The sequence below is a fragment of the Chionomys nivalis genome, chromosome 23 (genome assembly GCF_950005125.1).
Source record: "Chionomys nivalis chromosome 23, mChiNiv1.1, whole genome shotgun sequence".
Classification (NCBI taxonomy): domain Eukaryota; kingdom Metazoa; phylum Chordata; class Mammalia; order Rodentia; family Cricetidae; genus Chionomys; species Chionomys nivalis.
This window is the reverse complement of record NC_080108.1, coordinates 2,334,256-2,357,897: the sequence shown is the minus strand read 5'-3', so window position 1 is coordinate 2,357,897 and position 23,642 is coordinate 2,334,256. Positions and strand designations below refer to the sequence as shown.

General features: G+C 42.8%; 2 protein-coding genes across 3 annotated transcripts in view; one reads left to right on the top strand and one right to left on the bottom strand.

The window, feature by feature from the left end:
• Pak1 (p21 (RAC1) activated kinase 1) overlaps positions 1–23,642 on the top strand; it is a 99,605-nt gene that overhangs the window by 8,122 nt on the left and 67,841 nt on the right. The gene's annotated exons all lie outside the window — the stretch shown is intronic.
• Positions 21,289–21,790, bottom strand: LOC130865091 (60S ribosomal protein L21-like). Its single transcript, XM_057755967.1, has one exon. The coding sequence runs from the start codon at positions 21,766–21,768 to the stop codon at positions 21,289–21,291; it is 480 nt and encodes a 159-aa protein (XP_057611950.1). The 5' UTR covers positions 21,769–21,790.

Below are 23,642 nucleotides of genomic sequence, written 5' to 3'. Positions count from 1 at the left end.
CTGTGCTAATATACCTTTTTTAGTTAACTGTTTTAAATGTTTATAGATGATTCTAATATGCAAACATGATTGCCAGTATCTGCTCAACATCTCAACATCTGCTGTGTCTTACGTACTAGTTACATAACAATGAGTGATTTATTGCTATTTGAATCCACTCATTCATTTGCCAATCACATTATGTACTAGGCGTTGTCTGGGAGAAGAGGGACCTGCATGTAGACAGTTATGTTCTATTGAGACAGAAATGACAGGTTAAGGTATGTGCAGGCGCCATGTGACATGGGAACGGAATCTGCACCACTAGAAAGGGGGAGGCTTGGCACGCCGTGTTAAAGGAAGTGACCCCGCGGATGAGGTCTGAAGTAAGCAGAGGTTCCTAGGGCAGGAGTGCGGAAAGGAGAGAGGAAGGACAGCAGTTAGGAGGGCCAGGAGACTGAAAAGCTTTTCTGTTGAGTCCCGAGTAGTTCGGTATGTGTAGAAGACAGATAATGGAATCCTCCTGTGGGCTACACAGGTCCTTTCACTGTAACATGGCTTCACTTTGCTCTTTGAACAGTTCTCTGGGTTAGTTAGGACAGGTGCTGTTTTATCTCTATTTTATAGAAGAGGAAACAGGGAGGTTAATTGAATTGCCTGAGGCTGTCTGTGGTGCAGATCGTTCTAGCGTTTGGGCTCAGGTGGTTTGCACCTTTCCGGAGCTCAAGGGTCAGGAGAGAACCAGGGTATGAGCAGTTTGTAAGCTACACTGTGCTTGACTGACTTTGGCTCTTAGATGGGATTTTCTGGTTGGAACTTTTATTTTTTTGTTTTATGTATTTTTGGGTTTTGCATATATGTATGTCTGTGTGAGGGTGTCAGATACCTTGGAACTGGATTTAAAAATAAAAAAATAATGATTTTATATTTTACTTTATTTTGAGACAGGGTTTCATGTATCCACAATCTTCTCCTTTCATCGCTCAAGTGCTGGGATTATGGCATGGGCTGTCACACTCGGCTTATAAATTCCTTTAGCTCATAGTCTGTGGGTGTTTCTTAGAATTTTCCTTAATATCCAAGCATTTTCTTCCCCCATTGGAGTTGCTAACCAGGATCCAATAAGCTAGAATATTGTCAGCTAATTCTTCTCCAGCTTTTTTTGCTTGCCTGTCTGTCTCTCAAACTATTCGTATCCATGTTATTTTGAAGCATTTCAAAATAAGTTGTAGGCGTTAGTATTTTACCGTTGGACACATTAGTATTCACGTCGTCTGTTTTCACAGAGCCATACCCATTTGCTCTCCTGTGGTTTTATTTGATTAATGGCTGTCTGCCCTACTGGAACCCAAGCTCCAGAGATTCCGTCTCTTTAAAACGTGATGACTTAGAAGAGAATGAGGTCGTTTTGGTTGTTGTTTTTGGGACGGGGTCTTTGTGGAGCTCAGGCCACCTCGAATTGGCTGTGTAGCCAAGGATGACCTTGAACTCCTCGGTCCTCCTGTGTCCATCTCTCAGGTGCTGGAGTTAGCAGGTGCTTGACATTTCTTGAAATACAAAGTAGAATTCCTTTTCTGTGAAGGGATACTGTGCTTGAACCTGGCATGTAGTAGGTATGTAATAGCATGTAGTAGGTATGCAATAGCATGTAATAGCATTTGGTGCATAGTAACTGAAACTGGAGCCAGCAGACACGGGAGCCTGTGTGACTTCCTGAGTAAGAACATGAGCTTAGTTTTTCTCCAGCTCAGCAAACATAAAAGAGTTCTTGTGTGTTTCTCCTTTGGATCCCCTCCCATGCTTGGGAGTTCATTCTTTCTTCTTAATCTATGTTCACACAGCTTAAAAAAAAGGCTATTTTACTATTTGTCTAAACGGTGATAGGTTTGCTGAATAGATGACCGCTTACCGCAAACGCCGCTGACGTGAGTAAAGCGCAAGGCTTTCTTGACGACCTCTAAAAGTGAAAGTTTCAAGGCCCCTCCAACTGTTTTGCCACTCTGGGTGTTTCTTTACTCCATTTGAATTGAGGAATCAACGGGTTATTGAGGTCTTTGTAGGATGATGACCTGGGTGGCAGTTTGTTTGGTTTTGTTTGGTTGTACACTTGCTGGCTGTGAACCTTGCAGGTTTGTTTGTAACTACTCTGAGGGCCGGGCCTTTCATTCCAAGGCAGGGTTTAAAAATTGCAAGGTTTTTTTTTTTTTCCAATTAGTATTAAGGTGTTTGTTTCTTTTAAAGTACTTTTTTTTTCCCTTTTGGCAAGGTATCTGTGTATTTTAATTTGACCTTACAATCTTAATGCTGGGGTTACAGCCAGGTACTACCACACCCGGTTTAATGTTACTATCTTTCTTGTTAAAAATAACAGATGGTTAAGAGCATTGGCTGCTCTTTAGAGGACCCAGGTTCAATTCCTAGCACCTCGTGGCAGCTCACAACTGTCTGTAACTCCAGTTCCAGTGGATCCAGCTCCCTCATACGGACACACATGCAGCCCAAACACCAATGTACATGCAAAACAAAACAAAGGAAAACAAAAAACAGATCTGGGGCTGGGAGCCTGGCATAAGTAGACCGCCAGGTTCAGTTCGCAGCACCGCAAAAAAAATCCCAAACAGTCACTTTTCTCTTGCTGTAACGCAACACCATGAGCATGGCAGATTATAGAGAAAGTTTATCTAGGCTTGTGGTTCAGAGGGCTAGAGTCCCCGTGGTGAGCGGAGGCAGCAGGCCTTGATAGCAGGGTCAAGAAGCTGAGAACTCATCGCTAAAACTGCAAGCTTGAAGCAGATAGAGCAAGAATCCTGTAACTCTCAAAGCCTGCTTTGTTGACATACTTCCTCTAAAAAGGCCGCCTCCTAAGAGTCCTCAGACAGCACCACCCACCACCTGGGGACCATGCATTCAAATGGGGGGGAGGGGTGTATTTTTCATTCAAAATCATTGCACTTCTCAGCCACTTCCACCATCCTTCCAGTTTGTTTGCTGAAGACACCACATTATTTGGTAGGGTTACTCGCTTCAGATTTTGTATCCTAGTGTTAAAATAACTTCTTTGGGCCTATGTATTTATTTATTTATTTATTTTTAAAACTATTTTAGGGGCTGGAGAGATGGCTTAGTGGTTAAGAGCATTGCCTGCTCTTCCAAAGGTCCTGAGTTCAATTCCCAGCAACCACATGGTGGCTCACAACCATCTGTAATGGGGTCTGGTGCCCTCTTTTGGCCTGCAGACATATATGTAAACAGAATATTGTATACAAAATAAATAAATAAATATTAAAAAAAAACTATTTTAATTTAATTTTATGTATGTAGTTTGCTTGCATGTATGTGTGTGTACCACCTGAGTATCTGGTATCAGAGGAGGCCAGAAGAAGGCATCAGATCTTCTGGGACTGGAGTTAACAGATGATCATGAGCCTCCGTGTGGGTGCTGGGAATTGAACCTGGGTCCTCTGGAAGAGCAGCCAGGGCTCTTCGCTGTTCAGCCTTCTCTCAAGCTCCCCCCCCCCCCCCCCCCCGCCTTTTTGTTTCTACAAATCCATAGCTGGGGTTAGAAGCCCAGCTCCGTCCTCCCCTCTCTTCTCTTCCTCGTTCCTCTCCTCCTGTCCTCCTTTCCCCTTCTACCCTCTTTTTCCTCCTCCCTCTTCCCTCTCCTCCCCTTCTTTAACCAGGACCTTGCTTGTGTTAGACAAGAGGGGTAGCCCTGAGTCAGGTATGCAGAAGCTTGGTCAGATTAAGTGCATTTTACTTTGTTTTGAATGAGTGCCACTTCATTGTTATTGGTGTATTCTTTCACCCAGAGGCTCACGATTCCTGGGTGTCTCTCTGTGTGTTAATAATCTGGATTTTAATAGCTGTAGAAATTCCCTTTTTGTTCTTAGATTAGTGCACCTTTCAACCTTTGCCATTCTTGTTAAGTTCCTTCTTTTTTTAAAATATTTATTTATTATGTATACGATATTCTGTCTATGTGTATGCCTGCAGGCTAGAAGGGGGCACCAGACCTCATTACAGATGTGAGCCATCTGTAATGTGGGAGTTGAACTCAGGACCTTTAGAAAGAGCAGGCAATGCTCTTAACCGCCGAGCCAGCTTTCCAGCCCAGGTTCCTTCTTTTAAAAAAATCTCTTGGGCTGGCCAAATGACTCTGTACTTAAAGATGCTTCCTGCCAAGTCTGAAGACACACATACATACATACACGCAAAATAGGTAAATAAAATGTAATTTTAAATAACCTTCCTTTGTTGGGTGTTACGGCACATGTGCACTTAATAGTCCCAGCTACTTGAAAGAGGCAGAAGTTTTGCTTGTGCCCAAAAGTTGGAGGCCTGTTTTAACAAATTATTTAACATATTATTGTTAATATGTGGAATAATTTAATTGTTTAAAAAAAATCATCATTCATGCATCTTTTTCTGTTCTCATTCCTTTTGTCAGTAAGGGCTTTTTTTCCCCCTGAGACAAGGTCGAATTGTCTTTTTATTTGACATTTTTTCCCACTTCCTTCTCTTCTTGTCCTCTCCCCTCCTACCCTCTCCCATCACATCTACTCTCCCAACTTACTCAGGAGATCTTGTCTTTTTCTACTTCCCATTTGATTACATCCATGTATATCTCTCTTAAAATCCTCTTTGTTGTCTAGGGTCTCTGGGATTGTGATTTGTAGGCTGTTTTTTTTTTTCTTTTTAATGTCTAAAAGCACTTATGAGTGAGTACATGTGATAATTGTCTTTCTGGGTTTGGGTTACTTTACTCAATATGATGTTTTCTAGATCCATCCATTTGCCCGCAAATTTTAAGATGTTATTTTTTTCTGCTGTGTAGTACTCCATTGTGTAAATGTACCACATCGTCCTTGTCCATCAGTTATTCATCAGTTGAGGGGCATTTAGGTTGTTTCCAGGTTCTGGTTATAACAAATAATGCTGCTATGAACATAGTTGAGCACATGTCCTTGTGGCACGATTGAGCATCCTTTGGCTATATACCCAAAAGTGGTATTACTGGGTCTTTTTTTTTTTTTTTTTTTTTTTTTTGGTTTTTCGAGACAGGGTTTCTCTGTGGTTTTGGAGCCTGTTCTAGAACTAGCTCTTGTAGACCAGGCTGGTCTCGAACTCACAGAGATCCGCCTGCCTCTGCCTCCCGAGTGCTGGGATTAAAGGCGTGCGCCACCACCGCCCGGCTACTGGATCTTGAGGAAGGTTGTTTCCTAATTTTCTAAGAAATCACCAGCCACACTGACATCCAAAGGGGCTGTACCAGCTTGCATTCCCACCAGTAATGCAGAAGTGTTCCCTTTTCCCCACAACCTCTCCAGCATAAGTTGTCATCAGTGTTTTTGATCTTGGTCATTCTTACAGGTGTAAGATGGAATCTCAGAGTTGTTTTGATTTGCATTTCTTAGAGTTGTTTTGATTTGCATTTCTCTGATTACTAAGGACGTTGAACATTTCCTTAAGTGTCTTTTAACTATTTTAGATTCCTCTGTGGAGAGTTCTTTGTTTAGATCTGTACTACATTTTTTTTAATTGAATTATTCTTTTGATGACCAATTTCTTGAGTTCTTTGTATATTTTGGAGATCAGACCTCTGTCTGATGTATGTACCCCACTTTTTTAATGGCACAATATTAATATCTAATAATATAACAGATTCTAAAATGGAATTGAAGAATTTTGGGAAGTTGAGATATAGTAATTCTGGAAGATGGCTTGAGCCACACAGAAACCCTGAGAGGTGAGAAATAGATTAGGTTAGATCATTTTAAATTTGAAAGGATTGTGTACAGTTAGTATGTTTTAGCTAAAAGTTTAAATAAACTGGAAGAAAGATTAATGTGGGCAATAAAACGACAGGAGATTCAGAAGACACCGATTTAAAATAAGTAACAAAGGATTGAGAAGAACCTAGGGGAAAATTGATGAAGTCCTGAATATTTTTACCAAATTGATCATATCTACATAATGTTGGAAGTTAAATGTGAAACGACAGATGTTCTTTAAGATTTTTGTTAGTGACAATTAAAACAAATTTTAGTAATGATGATGAAAAATTGATTTTTATTTATTTTGATAGATTATTAAAATTCCTTTCTTTCCATCAACTTCTTTTTCCCTCCCTCCCTCCCTCCCTCCCTCCCTCCCTCCCTCCTTCCCTCCCTCCCTCCGTCCTTCCCTCTGTCCCTCCTTCCCTCTCTCCCTCCATCCTTCCCTCTGTCCCTCCATCCTTCCCTCCCTCCCTCCCTCCCTCCCTCCCTCCCTCCCTCCCTCCCTTCGTCCTTCCCTCCGTCCCTCCTTCCCTCTCTCCCTCCATCCTTCCCTCTGTCCCTCCCTCTGTCCCTCCATCCTTCCCTTTGTCCCTCCCTCCCTCCCTCCCTCCCTCCCTCCCTCCCTCCCTCCCTCCCTCCCTCCCTCCCTCCCTCCCTCCCTCTCTCTGTCCCTCCTTCCCTCCCTCCCTCCTTTCCTTCCTTTCTCTCATCTTTTTTGACAGGGGAGGGAGGTTTACTAGAAATTCTGGTTAAATTTAAGTACTATTTTGGGTCCTAGTTATCCTTGGATAACAAGAACCCCTCTAGTGTTTGATGGTCCTGTTAGATATAGTAATCTGAGACTGTGACATTCTTTATTGGTTGTATTTCTGTGATGTCTTGAGAAGAGCATAGTGAGAAGTAACTGAAGGGATGTGGTCCAGGGCGTGTGTGGCAGGAGTATGGTAGGTTCTGTCTGCCAAACGTTGTTAGATCAAATGGAAAACCTCTTACTCTTCCTTTTGTTACTGCGTGGTGTGTGCTTTAATATTCAGAATCTGTTCTCTGCCTTTGTAGCCCTGGTCTCATTGTGATTCCTCTTGGAGATTGAGATGGAAATGAGAGGCTTTGCAGCCTGGTTACCCACACTCAGGAGAACTTAGAGGTGCAGAGGACCAAATGCCTTGACTGACCTAGCAGTGCTGGGTCAGCCAATCACTGCTTTCCTGATCTCCCTTTGTTCTCTGTGCCTTCGGCCTTTTATCTGCTGGAGTTTGTGCTACAGCTGTTTCTACCAATTAATGTATGCTAATGTGCCCCTTAATGAAGTCGCGGACACACACGGTCCCAGTCGGTGGGCAGGAGCGCCATAGCAGCAGCCTTTAGAATGTCTTTTCCCCAGCAGTTGGACCTGAAAACCTTTTCATACTGTGTAGGAAACCATAGAAACCATAAACTGAACACACCGTTTAGATCTGGGAATCTTGACTCCTCATTTTATTTAAGAAGAAAGACAAGAAAACACAACAAATAAAAACCCAAAATGGGCTTATGCCAAATTTACTCCGTTACCTCATACGTCAACAGAGATGTCCGATCTGAATTTACCCTCTGTCTTGTATAGCAGTTAAGCTTCTGCCCCTTCCTAACTCTGTAGGCTGTGATGCTGCTGTCCCTGACTGTGTGTTATGGGAGTGCTAAACTCGGTAGTTTCAGTTTATTTACCCTTAAGATTGTACTGATCATACCTGTTTATAGGTTTGCATTAGGATGGCATGAAGTGGTAATTATAGAACACCTAGCAGATTTTGAGACTTAACAAACGCTCAGCAGACACTAGCCATCAGTCCATGTTAAAGAGGCAGCTGGGATGATCTTAACATATAGCTCTGTGCTTGAAACCTGGCTTCTTAGTTCCTCAGTTAGGATTCAAGCGTTGTGAAACCCAGAACCTTCTCTTTTGCTACCCTGAAGTTTCCTTAGCACCTAAAAACTAATTTTTTTGAGACAATAGTACCATAGCCTGGGCTGTCCTTAAAGTCACTGTGAAGCCAAGCATCTTCCTACCTTTAATTTCAAGTAAGCTACCTGAGATTGCAGGTAAGTAGCCCCGTGCTCAGGTTATGTGATTCTGGGGATCAAACCCAGGGCCTCGTGCCTGAGAGGCTGGCCCTCTCCCAATGGGATTATATATCCCTATCATTTATAGTACAATTTTTAGTGTATCATGGATGCTTAATACATATTCCCCCCCCCCCGCCCCGTTTTTTTCAGACAAGGTTTATTTATCCTTTGTTGGCCTGGAATTCACTACGTAGAGCAGGCTGGCCTTGAACTCAGAGATCCCACCTGCCACTGTCTCCTGAGTTCTGGGATTAAAGGTTTGTGCTGCCATGCCCAGGTCTGTGAATTTTTTTGAAGGAGTATTTTCTAAATAATGTCTAGGTTTAGATACATTGTCCTTGGTTGTTTTTGTTCTTTACAGTTTTTTTTTTAAATATATAAATTTGTAGTTTTTGAAAAGGTTTGGCTGGCAGGGAGGCTCAATGGCTACTTGGCTGCCAACCCCACCTCTTGAGTTCACCCCCAGGATCCACATGAGAGCCAGCACCCGTGACTTGTCCTTCAACCTCCACGTGTGTGCTGTCACCTGTACCCGCATACACATGTGTGCACACAAAATGAACTGACTTATGTCTGATCATCTCATGGATCTTTGTTTCCTTTGCATTGTGAGCCTTCACGAATGCGGTGGGGTGCACACCTGTAATCCCAGTGCTTTGGAGGTGGAGGAAGGAGGGGGGTCAGGAATTCAAAGTCATCTTGAACTACACAGTGGGTTCCAGGCCAGCTAGGGCTCCTTGAGCCTCTATCTCAAAAGCAAGCAAACAAACAAAACAAAAACAAAAAAACAACCAACACCCCCACAATCTAACCCTCAAAAAAGCAAAGGGACTGTGATCTTTGTTGTAAGAATCTTCACCATAGCTCATAGTATTTTTGTACAGTTTTGAAGATTTAGTAAATATTAACATTAGGTTATAAAAATAATTTGGATTCAACTTTGTTGAGCAAAAACTAGTATAGGCTGTGGAATCATTCCAGACTCTAGGAAGTGAATTTTATAGGTGTAATTCTCATGGGATGGGGTGCCTTACTGCCTTTATGAAGGTTGCTCTTTGTCCCCGAACTCACCCTTTCTGTCTCTCTCCTGTACAAGGACACTGGTCATTTCTTTGGTGCTCTCTCAAATCTGCCAAGTCTTTCTGCCGCTGCTTCTCTGGGATCAGTTTCTTTCTATGTAGGTTGGCTGATGAGGGACGACACTAATGAGTCAGTGCAAAGATATGGGCTGGAATTATGGGAACATGATAGTATATGTTGTATGTTATTTTTCACGTGGGGCTGTTTACCAGAGTCCTTATGAATTAACAGAGGCAGAAGCAGAGTCAGTTTTAGCAACTTTAAACAGCATGGATTCATTGGAGGTAATGAAAGGAGATGCTAAAGGCTCCTTGTATGGCTAAGGAATCAACTCTAATGGTAGACTGTGTGTCTGGCGTGCTCAAGGCCCTGAGTTTGTCTGCACTGAAGAAAGAAATCAGACGAAAAGTATCCAGTTGAATTCATAAGAACAAACTCTGCAGATTGCGTTAAAGAACTGAGCTCCCAAGGATGGCGATTTCTGCTGGAAGCTGTTGCTATGACAGCTGGATCTAGACTTGTGCTGTCTCTGCTGCAGTTTATTCCCACAAAAGGATGTGCTGTGTCGAGCCTTATCCTTTCTCTAATCTACTTCCAAATTGCTATTGAGTTTGAGAGTAGATACTCTCTCTTGGCAAAAACCTAAATCATACTAAGTAGAGCGTATAGGAAATTGAGTTTTATTTCCCAAACTATGTAGTACCTAGAAGGAGATTGAAATAGATTTGAGAAAACTAGTTGACAGATTGGTTATAGAGTATTCAGGTACTAGTGCATTTTCCTGGTACCAAATCTGAGAGTCTATGAATACAAAATCTTAAATTTTTTTATAGATCATGTTGACGTTTATATCATGCTCGTTACCTTTGTCCCTATGTTGACGTAGTAAGCTGGGAGAGAGAGAGAGAGAGAGAGAGAGAGAGAGAGAGAGAGAGAAGAGAGAGAGAGAGAGAGCCCGCACATGCTCAGGAGGGGAGCGGGAGAGATTATGAATACTTGCAATCTAGCCACTAATTTGGTCTGGTGCTGGAAATTGAGCCAGGAGCCTCTCTCTGTAAGAACAAGTGCTCTTAACTACTGAGCCATCTCTTCAGCCTCCTAAAGTGCCCCCTCATCTTCTAAAGAGTCAGATTGTACTTGCCCTGTCTCTGATTGGTTAAACCTAACCGCTTACCAGGAAGTAAACCCTGACAAGGAGAATGGGATTAATAGGCCTGGTTTGGTTTTATAACCAGCACCTGTCACCTTTTCCTCAGGGGGTAGCGTGGTTTTCAAACTGTGGCCATCTAGTAATTTTTTTTTTTTTTAATGTGCTTGCTTTTCGTAATTTGAGACTTGGTCTCCTACGTTGCTCAGGCTAGCCTTGAAGTCTTGCTGGGTAGCCAAGCCAAGGATGACTCTGAGCCCAAGCAACAGATCGTCCTGCTTCTGACTCCTCCCACTCCTGCCTCTGGAGTGTCCAGACGATAAGTGTGGGCCATCATGCCTGGCAATATACAAAGTTTTGAACCACATCCCAGACCTAAGTAAAAAACTCTAAATGTGGGGCCTAAATTCCAGGTGGTGCCGATGATATGCTAAGTCTGAGGACTCACTTTAGAGGAGGGAGGCAGGATAGATGCTGTGGGGTTTCAGAACTATAATGGGGACAAGAAGCCAATTCACGAGGGATCTGAGTGTGTACTTCCTGAGGTTGTGAAATGTAGTGGGTAGTGCGTGTCTGAGGACTTGTAGGGTGAAGGAGACGATGGAACAGCGGGAGATCAGATTTTCATCCCGGGCTCTTCCTCTCATTCAGCCTTCAGCTCTCTTTCTATAAACAGAACACGGCCATTAGGATGTTGGGAGAACTTAATGAACAACACACACTTCCTCCAGGGACCAGACTCGCCTCATTAGGGTCGTCAGCAAGCATCTTTCCCCACAGAACCATCCTGATGGCGGCTTCTTCTTCTTCTTCTTCTTCTTCTTCTTCTTCTTCTTCTTCTTCTTCTTCTTCTTCTTCTTCTTCTTCTTCTTCTTCTCCTTCTCCTTCTCCTTCTCCTTCTCCTTCTCCTTCTCCTTCTCCTCCTCCTCCTCCTCCTCCTCCTCCTTCCTTCTTCCTTCTCCTTCTTACTCTTCCTCCTCCCCCCTCCTTCTTTTTTTTTTTTTTTTAATATTTATTTATTTATTTTGTATACAATATTCTGTCTGTGTGTATGTCTGCAGGCCAGAAGAGGGCACCAGACCTCATTAAAGATGGTTGTGAGCCACCATGTGGTTGCTGGGAATTGAACTCAGGACCTTTGGAAGAGCAGGCAATGCTCTTAACCACTGAGCCATCTCTCCAGCCCTCCTTCTTCTTATTCTTCTTCCTCCTCTTCCTCCTCCTCCTTCCTCCTCCTCCTTCTTCTTCCTCCTCCTTTTTTTGAGGTAAGGTCTCACTCGCCACATTGCCTAGTGGCCTCATACTCACCACCCTCCTGTCTTAGCCTTCTGGGAGCTGGGATCAAGCATCTTTCCTTTAAGATAATATCTTGATTTTCAGTGATTATTTCAGGACTCGGGCGCTTGATCAGATTCTTCCGCCAGCTCTGGTTTAGCCATATGGAGATAATGTTCCGCCTCTGCAGTCTTTGGTGTCATGTGAATTGTTTAATTCCGTTGTCAGAGGGACATGGAGGTTTCTTTCTGCTTTTAGAGCTCATATGTATTAGGATGATGCCACCATACATGCGTTATCTTCTACCTTAGCGTTATATCCCATTCCCTTTTAGTTTGTGCCACTATCCCCTTTCCTCCAAATTTTTATCACTTACATATTTCACATTTTGTAAGATGGAATATTTTTTAGGTTACAAACAGGAAAGGTATTTAGATTTGATTTAGCTTCTTCCATACTTACATTTAATGAAACCAAAACAGAAGGAATTTACCCAAAATTTTAAGTATCTTGTCACTTCCCCTTTCACATTTCTGGGCAGAAAAAAATTACATCTGAGGTTAAATACTTTTTTTATTATTTTATTTTGTGTATTGGTATTTTGCCTGAATGTATGTATGTATGTATGTATGTATGTATGTATGTAGGCAGACATGTCTGTCTGGTATCCACAGAGGCCAGAAGAAAGTATCAGATCCTCTAGAACGGGAGTTACAGATGGTTATGAACAACTCTGTGGGTGTTGGGCGTTGAACCTGAGTCCTCTGTAAGAGCAGCCAGTGCACTTAACCACTGAGCCATCTTTCTGTCCCACAATTTTTTCTCAACTATATTACTTTTTATCAAAAGTTATATGTAAATGCCTTGACTTTGGTTACAAACTGTCTGATGTAAATGAAGCAGAGCTAAGGTCTTCACCTAGGAAGAGAAATCAGCTAGTGGAAAGAAGTGTAAATCCAGCAGAGAGAAAAAAGGTTCCTGCTTCCTGACTGAGGACAAATTCTTACCCTTACATATTTGGTATTAGATATTTGAGCTGGTGGTGGCGCCTTTAATCCCAGCATTCGGGAGGCAGAGGCAGGCGGATCTCTGTGAGTTCGAGACCAGCCTGGTCTACAAGAGCTAGTTCCAGGACAGGCTCCAAAGCTACAGAGAAACCCTGCCTCGAAACCACCCCACCCCAAAAAGAAAGAAAGAAAAAAAAGAGATATTCTAGTATTGGGTTACTGGATGGCATGAGAGTTTTGCTTATCTAAAGTGTTTGAAGGAAGAAACGGCCTGAGATCAAGTGGTGACTTCATGTGGTAATAGTAAAATGACTTGTTATTCTCCTTTCAGAATGTAACTCTGTGGAAAGGAAACCCAATAAGCTGCTTCTTGTAAACGTATTGTGACTAATTAAAACTTAGATCACCAGACTTTGGGGACTAGCTAACCAGACATTAATTTTATGAATGAAACACTGGGGCTCAGCGAAGAAAAACCCTGGATTTACCTGTCCTATTAGAAGTTTGGGTAAGGCCACGTTTTGATGCTCGTGCCTCCTTGATGAGTCCGTTTCTGATGGACTCCTTCCAGGCGTGGCACACGAGGACATGTGACAGCAGAAAGAGAACAGACCTGGAGGCACAGGTCTACCTGCATGCGCATCACACTTCTGCCTCTTACTCATTTGCCTCTGAGTCGGTATTACTCCCTCTGCTGGTTTCCTCAATTGTAAAATGAGGTTATGCTGCTCCCTCTCGAAACTGCCTTCCTCCCCTCCTCCCTCCCTCTTTTCTTTTTTCTTTCTCAAGACAGGTTTTCTCTGTGTAACCCTGGCTGTCCTAAAACTCAGAGATACACCTGCCTCTGCCTCTTCCTGATCTTTCTGAGTGTGGCATTCACCACCACTGCCGGAATGACCACTTGTTCAAGGATGGCAGTGCTCATAGTGAGCCTTCTACACCAATCATTAATCAAGAAAATAGCCCACAGACTTGCCTAAGTCTCATTTGATGATGCATTTTCTTGTCTGTCTGTTTGTCTGTCCATCATCATCTATCTATCTGTATAAACTATGGTACCAGAAAGGAAAGCATTATTTATTCCAGAAAATCTACAATGATAGCTAGCATAAAGATCTTAGCTGGGTCAGGAAGACGACTCAGTGGGTAGAATCAGATCTAACTAAGCCTGATAACCTGAGTTCATTTCTGGATCCTGGATCTCATGTCAGAAGATAGGTACCATCTGTAATTCCAGTCGTCCTGTTTCAAGATGGGTGGTAAAAACAGGAGGGTCAGCTGGGAACTCACAGGCCAGCTAGCATGGAGTATACACCTTAGTAAAAGAAGAGAAACCTTGTCTCAACAAGGTGGAAGAGAGAATTAACACCCAAAAGTTGTTCTCTGACTTTCCATGCAGGCTGTGGCCCATGCTTGCCCTCGCATGTGTGCGTGCACACACACACACACACACACACACACACACACACACACACACTCACTTACAGAAATAATTAGTTGGACAAGGTAAAGCATACTTATAGTCCCTCCTGCTCAGGCGGCTGAGGCAAAGGATCTGACAAACCTCAGGACTTTCGAGCCAGTCTGGGCAGTTTAGTCTCAAAGGAGACAGGATAGCTTCAGGGTTGATCCTTGGGTAGTTTGGCAAGTACCTTATAGCCAGCACTACCACCATCGCCACCATTGCCACGACTCACAGAAAAAGTTTCATTAGGAAAAAGACTACTTCTCCATTGAGTAGTCTTCTAAAAATTCAAGGTGCAGAAGAGCGTACCTGAACTGTGAAGTGCCCTGTTGTTTCAGGTTTGGCTTTCCCTGCTCAGCACCCTCTCTGGTTTTCATTGGTCTTATATAAACGATGAAATGGATGTTCTCTTTGGCCTTGAGAACTTAGATAATTAGATAATGCGCTTGCTTGTGTTACCATTACCATGGTAACTGAGATGTTCCACAGCTTCTTTGCCTCTCTTTAGCCCATTGCTTATTTCCTTTCAAGTTTGTTGTCTACTTTGTCTTTTTATTGACTTATTTTATTTATTTACTTTTTAACTGTTTCTGTGTAGACCTGTGTTCCCTTTTGAGGTTGAGTTTTGTAAGGCCTCAGGAAGTGGTGGAAGCACCTTCCTCAAACCTGGTTGCACCAAAGCCTGTCAAGTCAAGCCTTGTCCCCAAAGAGGAAGAGAAAGCCGAAGTTCCTGACCGTAGACAAGAGCTTCTCTTTTGAGCTCCCTGGGGTAGTTTCTCCACTAACAGAGGGACATTTCCTTTTAGGTGACAGCATTTATTGTGCTGTGTATTTTATACTCCATTCTCTTGTAATGGTTCTCATATCCTGTCTGCCCCTAAACATTTTCTTACAACCATCAATCCTTCTAAGGCTGGAGGTAGCTGTATGCCAGGTGATCAATAATGAGGAGAAACCACGTGCTGAGAGCCTTATTGCTTGTAAGTGCCCAGTAAATATTTCCATGTAGTCTTCACAGTGGTCTGTGACATGGGTATTATGTCCCTTTTACATAGGATGTCGTTGAAGTCCAGAGAGAGAAAGGGGTTTACAGTATTGTGACTGATAAGCTGGATTTGCTGACCCATGCATGAACTGTGATTGGAACTCTTCTTGTGATTTCCAGTCTAGCATTCTTCCCATTGCTACCGCAAATGCATAAACCGAGTGTGTAGCTTTCTTTTTTTTTTTTGGTTTTTTTTTGGTTTTTTTTTCGAGACAGGGTTTCTCTGTGGTTTTGGAGCCTGTCCTGGAACTAGCTCTTGTAGACCAGGCTGGTCTCGAACTCACAGAGATCCGCCTGCCTCTGCCTCCCAAGTGCTGGGATTAAAGGCCTGCGCCACCACCGCCCGGCTTGTAGCTTTCTTTAATGTAGTGGTGGAGAGGAGTTCAGATGGGAGCAGGCTGGAGTGGAGGGGCATATTGGTGCAGCACACACTTTTTGCCAAATTAAGAAGTTACCTTGGAATCTTTATAATGTCCTCACTGGAACTGTAGGCAGTCCTATAATTTGGCATCTTCAAATGATTGTGTGCTGATTAGCAGATGTAACACCACCAACCTTTAGGCGTGTTCCGTCCTAAAAAGATGAAAAGCTGCTTCTCACCACCAAAGGCAAGGTAGGTGAGCTCAGCTTTGACTTGAAACAGTTCGTACTTCTGTTTGCCCCCAAGCTTTTCTATTTTTCAATTTTTAAAGCCAGGTGCCAATAACCTACATTTTCAGTGCTGAAGAAGCATTAGACAACTGGGACATGGGGCTCTTTTCCCAGCAGCCAGGTCTCGCCAGAGTCAGGTATTAAGCACCGTGGTGAAATTGGTTGCTGAAAGATAAGCCTTGGGACATGACTCTGCCTGCTTGTGTTTGGCGCGGGCTGTTGATTCAGTCTGAGGTTTCCTAAGAGGACTAAGTGATATTGTGTAGCAAGGTAATAAAAATAACACCTGGGCTCAAACTCTTGTTAACCATGTGAACTTGAACAAATGATTTCTACCTTCCAAGACTTTTCCTTCATGTGTTTTAATGGAGCAATTCTCGTTGTCTCTGCAGGAAGAGACTGCAGCCCAGAGACCGATAGTAGTCTAGACACTATACTTTCAATTATTCTTGAGTCAAAACCCCTCCACTTATTATCTGTGTTCTGAATGTTTGCTGAAGTATGTCGCATGCAAAATAAAAACCCAGAGACAGATATTGGGGTTCAACCTCATGATTAGAAAAGCAAAGCGGCCAGCCACTAGTTCCCACCTCTACCTCAGACTGGAAATGGGCGATCCTGCCTCCAGGAATCCTCAGATTGAGACTGAGCTGATAACTGTCTCCTCCTGTTTTATATTCCTCTCTAGTGCTGGGATTAAAGGCATGTACCACCACCTCCCGGCCTCTATGGCTAAGCCTGGTTTCTTTGCACTGATCTGCAGGCAAGCTTTATTTATTAAAACACAAATAATACACCCCTATAGAAGACCTTACTGCCTGATATCGTCATCATTGGGGCTTATACCTTATGTATATTTTAAACTGTCATTTTAGCATGAGTTTGGAGGGAACATGGGTAAATATATTTTTGATCCGCCAACTTGAATTAGAGCAAACTTCAAAAGAAGTTAAAGGAAAGATGAAATTGGTGTTGTATCCAGAGTTGCAAAAGCTTCTCCATGAGAATAAGTGAGATGATAGTAAATGAAGCTGGTTTCCTAAATAAAGAATGGCCCGAAAAAGAAATGACCAAGACTGAAGCCTGGTAGTACCTGTTATCTGGCTTTGTTATATTGCTGTAGTCACAGGCCGGCCCTTCTCAAGGTGGGTGAAGATTACTTTTGATGACCCAGGCTAGCTACAACATTTATAAAGAAGTGAACCTTTCTAAGCAAGCTCTAATTCTGTTCCATTTTCCAGGTTTGGTAAATACAGGGAGAATTCCCATATGTCTTTAAGGGATGGTTTCTGCCGATGCATGAAGCAGGGACTCCTTCAGAAGCCTCCTGGGTCTCATTTATCTACGAAGGATCTTTCTTAGTTATACCACAGTTATGCCTGTTTCTACAAACAGCAACAGCAGGGCACTAGTGAGAGCTGGGAGCACCGGGGATTGCTTTGCTGTTTGGTGCTCTCTGGTGAAATCATCCTCACTAGTCTGAGCATTTTAACTTTTTTGACTATACAGAACATTAACTGAGGGAACTGTACTTTTCTTCAGTACTTGGTATTTTTTAAAAAATGGTTTCATTCATCTTCTCCTGGTCTTTCTAAAGAAGTGTGAGGAGGTGGAGACTAAGTGGCCTTGCAGTCAGTGTGGGTTTGCATTTGGCGTTGATTCACAGTGTGATTCTGAGTTACAGTCACCCTCTGACTTCAGGACACTCAGCTGGAGAGTCAGGACTTTGAAGTGAACTCTCACGGGTTACTGGGTAAATTTGGGAAGTGGGAAGAAGCTGAGGAAGTGGACTTACCCTTCTCCATTTCAGACACAACAGTTCTGCTTTTGTTTATTTAAATGTTGAGGTTATTGTAAGATCTGATTGGAAAGAAACTTTTGAGACTAAAAAAAAAGCTTGGGTTCTCAGAAGAAAGGGGTTGGCTTTTTGTTGCCATGGACAAGGGGCCTAAGGGATGTGAGGATACCCTCTTTTCTATATTTCTGAACAAAAGGCAACAGAATATTGCACCTAAATGACTCCTAAGAGACCAAGATTTTTCTTCCTCTTTGAGAATTATTTATTTATTTATTTTAAATAGTGCTTGCTGATATAGGCATTGGTTGCTAATGGATACATCTCCTGTCCCTAAAGTGGTATAGCTTCTTCAGGGAACCTAGGTCTTGAGGGATAAAGACCTTCCTTGGGAAGACGGAAAGTATGGTATACATAGATCAAGCCTTCCAGGTGGAGCAGGGGAAGGGAGGGCAAAAGAGGGAGGACTTCAGTTGACATTTGCTTTTAACTGTTTAGGAGATGTCTTTTTTCTTTTCTTTTTTTTTTTTTTGGAGGGATGGGGGTGGGGTGGGGTTGAGACAGGGTTTCTCTATGTAACAGCCCTAGCTGTCCTGGAACTTGATCTATAGACCAGGCTGGCCTCGAACCCAGAGATCCACCTGTCTCTACCTCCCGAGTCCTGGGATTAATGAGATTAAAGGCGTGCGCCATCGCCGCCCCCGCTCTCTTATTGTTTATGGCTCCAGTGCTCACTGTTACTTCCCTTACTGCAGAAAACAGTTGAGGGAAGGTAAGCTGTTACCGTTCCCCTGTCTGTTTTCTTACTTTCCAGGTAAACATTCTGGTTTGGAATAGAAGCTTAGAAAATAATGGTTTGGTGAAAGAAGGATTGGACTTGGAATCAGTAGACCTAGGAGAAATTCTGTGTCTTCTGTTTCCCTGTGTGACTTTGGGAAGGCTTCGTACCTTTCTCGGTTTGTTCCGTTTGTAACTAGGGGTTGTTGGGAGGACTAAAGGTAAAGATGAGGCCCTGCACTACACTTAATCCCACATTCATTGCTTATCAGGTGCAAAATATTTGCTATTTTCATTCATGTATCTTTGAGACTTTTGGATAGATACTAATTAAAAATTTAAAAATAGTTTATGCCAGAGTAGCAAAATTAGTACTTGATGAAATTCAGTCTTGTCAGATATATTCATTTACAGTTTTAATGGGCAGTTGGTCTTTGGAGTTGTTGAGGCTCTGAGTGAAGCAATGAATGGCTCAAATTCATCTAGTCGAGGCAGCAGGCAGCTCGGCTTGTACCTCATTCTCTAATGACTGGAGTAGTTTATAGTCGTATGGGCGTCCGGCATGACTAAACATCCATCCTAGGTTCCTAACTTCAGTTTTCAGTTCTGGTGGCTGCCTGCTGTTGGGTAGAGGATCTTATATGTTCTTACTGTCTTTAGGTGTTTTTTCCGATATGGGTCTAGGTACTTCCCTGCAGATACACCTGACTCTTTTCCTCTACAATTTTACCGCCTTTTCCTATAACTTAAGGAAAAGAGCCCTGGAAAGGAAAGGCGAGGGTAGCCATGGTGCTCTGGGAGCACAAAGGAGGAATCAAAAGGACCAGAAAACTCTTTAGGTCTTTCCCTATTCCCATCATAATCTGTTAAAGGCTAGTCCTTCAATTATTAGCGGGAGAATCTTAAAACTCCCACATAGGCACTGGTGTGGCCTTTACCTTATGTTGGGGCTCACAGTGTAGGTTTCTATAGTTCCCAGCATCTGCTTGCATTCTTCACAATAGAGAACTGTACTGCGATTGGTCGTCTCTGAAAACGTGGCTTCTCATCATTGGCCTCTCACATGAGAAAGCAGGCTGAGGCGGAACCTTAGATCCTGCAGTGTAGAGGTCAAGACGTTCAAATCTAGAACCTTAGATCCTGCACTGTAGAGATCAAGAAGTTCAGATCTAGAATCTTAGACCCTGCAGTGTAGAGATCAAGAAGTTCAGATCTAGAACCTTAGATCCTCCTGTCTTTGTACAGATTGACTTACCTAAATTTATTTTTGCGTAATTTTTTTCTCAACTTTCTGATTTTGTAGTCTTGCTACTCTTTTGTAGATGAATAACTCAAGGCCACACAGAAATTCTCTGAGATAACTGGGTTTGAATTTCTTTTCCTGGACAGTTTTTCTAGAGAAGCTGCTTGTAGCACGAATAATAAAATCCCAGAGACAGATACTGGGGTTCAACCTGAAGATCAGAAAAGCCAAGCAGCCAAGCCACCAGAGAGCGCTTACCTCTTTGAAATCTTCAGACTGAAAGAGTGAGTTCCTGTCTCATCCCACCTTATATTCCTCTCTAGTACTGGGACTAAAGGTGTGAGCAGTCACCACTGCCTGGCCTCTAGTGACTTAGTTTTACCTTCTGGTCTTCAGGCAAGCTTTTTTTTTTTTTTTTATAAAACATGAATAAAATATCACTGTAGCTGTTAGCAGTCTCTGAAGCCATCTCTCAGATTTTCAGGCCATGAGACTTCCATTAGGAGATGAATGGCAAGTTCTGTTAAAACACATCAGGGCTGGGGATACAGTTCAGAGCACTTATTTAGCAGGTGTAAGGCCCTGGGTTCAAGTCCTGATACCGCAAAACAGCAGAACAGAGCAAAACAAAACACCATGTAGGGGAGATTTTATCCTAAAAATATGAAGCTGTTTTTCAACTTTTGAAGGTTAAGAATCGTACCCACAGCATTTATAGATCACAGTAGAGTTTATAGACTGCTTTAGACATAAGCAGAACACTGTGTTCTAGCTTCTATAAAAACGGGGGAAATTCCAGCTTCCAGACGTGTCAGAAAACTTCACTTTTCTCAGTCACTTGTTCTTCCCCGCCTTGTTCCCTTATTCTTTTTTCTCAGTCTCTCACGGAAGTGTGCCCCATTATAGGAATTACCACATTATAGGAATTACCACACACATTGGCTCTGTGCTGCACTAAAGAATGTTGACGTTTGATCTGGGCAGCAGACCTGGGTTGGACTGGAGCAGAATACTAGACACACAGTTCTTGACATGGTAGCTCCAGCTCCGGTTGTAATTATTTTTATTGTTGTTCATGCCTCTTTTGTCTCTTTTAATTTGTGAATTTCTCGAGGTCAGTGTTGTATTGTTTCAGACTATTAAGCTATAACTGGTGTCTTTAAGAGGTTCAGTATTAGATGATAAAACGGCTTAGCAGTTTGTAGTTCAAAGCCCATCTTTAAAGGATGCTATCAGTTGAAATGGCATCATATGAACCAGGTGGTATCATTGTTGTGGGGCCCCAACTTCTTCCTGGAGACTTCAGAGATTACTGTCAGAAAATGTATTGCTCACTATGGAAAATTTAGACATTATTCATATCAAAATGGAAAGTTTTAATTTCAGTAGACATGTATTCAAAGAAAGGTACCATAGAGACAAAATTGGTAAGGGGAGAAGTCAAAATTTTGAAAACAGAGTTTTGATAACCTTGGTCCCTAGATTTTTGTCTTCCTTCTGTCCCATACTAGGTGACTCTCCTGCTATGAGACAGAAACTCTGAATTTTTCTTTTAACAACATGCTTGGGTTTAGAGAAGGCGAGAGCCATACTCCAACTCCAAAGCCAGCTTTAATCTTTAATTGCATTGGGACTACAGAAGAGACCTTTTGCATTATATGTCTGTAGAGAGGAGCAGAAACAAACATTTGAGAAGACTTATGGAATTTTACCCTGTTGGAAATGAAATATACCAATAGACCAACTTACTCTTTTTCTCTGGATGACTTGTTCTTTTCTTCAGATGTCTCATTTGTCCAGTGGTCTTCACATTCCTTAGCTGGATGTCTTCATTCTCCTGAAGATGGAAACAAAACCCCTCCCCAACCCTAATTTTGGAGAGAGTCTTTTTTTTTTTTTTTTTTTTTTTTTACACAGTCCAGGTCTTTTATTTATTTTTGTACTTCAGGCCATGAATTTGTAGGGAATGGGCTCCAGCAGCTCAGGCTCCTTCCCGTTAGTCCTCACAAAGTGTGCTTCTCTGGGTGGAGCAGGCAGGCGCTTCAGCTGAACCCAGGTGCCCTTCTCTTTGGCTTCCTTTTTCTTCTGGTCGTTCTCCTTCACCCTCTTCAGGAAGCTGTCTCTGCTCTTCGAGTGCTTGATGTGTTCAATCCGCACATTAATTTTCTTGGCAAGAATCTTGCCCTTGACTTGCTTGTTTACAATGCTGCCCACAGCATGCTGGGTGACGTAGACTCTTCCGGTTTTGCCATGGTAACATTTATGGGGCATTCCTTTTTGAACAGTGCCCATTCCCTTGATGTCTACAATATCGCCCTTCTTGTAGATTCGCATGTGCGTGGCCAAAGGAACAATTTCATGTTTCCTAAAGGGCCTAGAGAACATATAGCTAGTGCCCCTCCTCTTTCCCTTTGTGTTTGTCATTTTGGCGAGTTACTGAAAGATGGCTACCACGGCCAACGGGGAGAGTCTTTTTTGATAAGTTATATCTGATCAAATTAAAAGCATTTGTTAGTTTTATAGGTTAGTTCAGATGAAAAGATCATCATGTTTGATGAACTGTTTTCTCTTCTAATTAAAAGGTGTCTCTTGTTGAAATTGAATCTTTATCAATTTTGATGGTTTCTATAGCTTTTCTTCTGCAGTAGAAACAAAAGCAAAACCCCTTTCCCAACGTAACACTTGTCCCGGTTTCCATTTTGAGGTCAGTACATCCAGGTCTCCACAAAGAAACCCTATCTCCAGAAACAACAACAACAACAAAAAGTTCTCAGAGAAACCAAAAGTTTTTATTATAAATAAATGAAAAATACTCCACTAGGTATGGTCTCAAGTACTCAGGTGTAGGACAAATTCTAGTTGATTTAAATTAATTAAAACCCAGAGTCAGATATAGGGGTTAAAGCTGGAGATCATAGAAGCAGAGCAGTAAGCCACTAGAGAGACCTTTTACCTCTACCAATGCTCAGACCGAAGGGGCGACCCTCAGACTGCCCAGACTGCACTGTGTCTCCACCAGACCTCAGATTCCACACTCCAGTGTGTTCCTGTCTCTTCCCCTTGTATATTCCTCTCTCTGCCAAGCCATATTACTCCCGTCTTCACCTCCCTAGTGCTGGGATTAAAGGTGTGTGACTCCCTAACACTGTGATTAAAGGTGTGAGCCCCCACCACCTGGATCTGCTTCTTGATTGATCTTGTGTAGCCCAGGGTAGCCTTGAACACACAGAACTCCGTCTGCCTCTGTCTCCAGAGTCCTGGGATTAAAGGTGTGAGCCACCATTCCTTGGCCTCTAGTGGCTTGGCTTTGCACTCTGATCTTCAGGCAAGCTTTATTTATTAAAATGCAAATAAAATATCACTACACTCAGGAGGTTGAGACAGGAGAATTTTGGTGAGTTTGAGGCCAGTCTGTAAACTCCAGACCTGCCTCAGAAAAATCAAAATACCCCTCCAGTAAATAGTTCAGGAAAAGAGTTGAGAGATATGTCAGTGGGAACTTTCTCTTAAATCTTTATTGCGAGGTGTTGGCTCTTGCAGTTATAATGTAGGGTGCTACTTTCAAGCTTGAAACCTAGTAAAACTGGGCATTTATCAGTCTGAGTCTGAGGCCTATGAATTACAGCAGCCGATGATGTCAATCCTCTTCTGAGGGCGGAAAGAAGAGAGGACACAGCGTTCAGAAAGGCTGGCAGACAGGAAGCGAAGGGGTGAATTCCCTCTTTCTTTTGTTCCATGCAGGCCCTAAAAGGACTGGACAATGCCAGTCCACAGTGCAGAGGGCACTCTGCTGAGTCCACTGATTCAAATGTTAATGTCATCTTGTAACACCCACTAACGATATAATGTTTAATTCGGGCAGCCCGTGGCCAGTCGGGTTGGCACATGAGATAATTATCTCAGCAGCTTACCTTTCTGGCATAGGAATAAATTTCAACTGTCACTTACTGCTGAGTGGCATAAGGCAAGTTACTAACTACCTCCCTAGCCCTCATTTTCTTCATCTCGGAAATTGAATAATACCTCAGAAGCTGCTTGTGAACACTGAGTGAGGTCAGCGTCACACAGAGGCCGGCATTTGATCAGCGCTTTCTCGATACCCTCCCCAAGAAGAGGGGCATTCGTCCTTACAATACCGGTGAGAACTACCTGTAGGTGTTAGCTGTTGGCTACCCTCTGAAGTCCATTCTCCACGTTTTCTCTCGCTAAGATACCCACAGTCTTTTTTTTCTCTTCAAAGCCACTTCCTGGGGAGAAAGTCCAAAGTAAGCTGTTAAGACTTGCCTTGGCCCCTCCCT

Bases quoted from the DNA above. Each gene is read 5' to 3' on its own strand.
- LOC130865091 (XM_057755967.1), bottom strand. From the start codon at position 21,768: ATGACAAACACAAAGGGAAAGAGGAGGGGCACTAGCTATATGTTCTCT.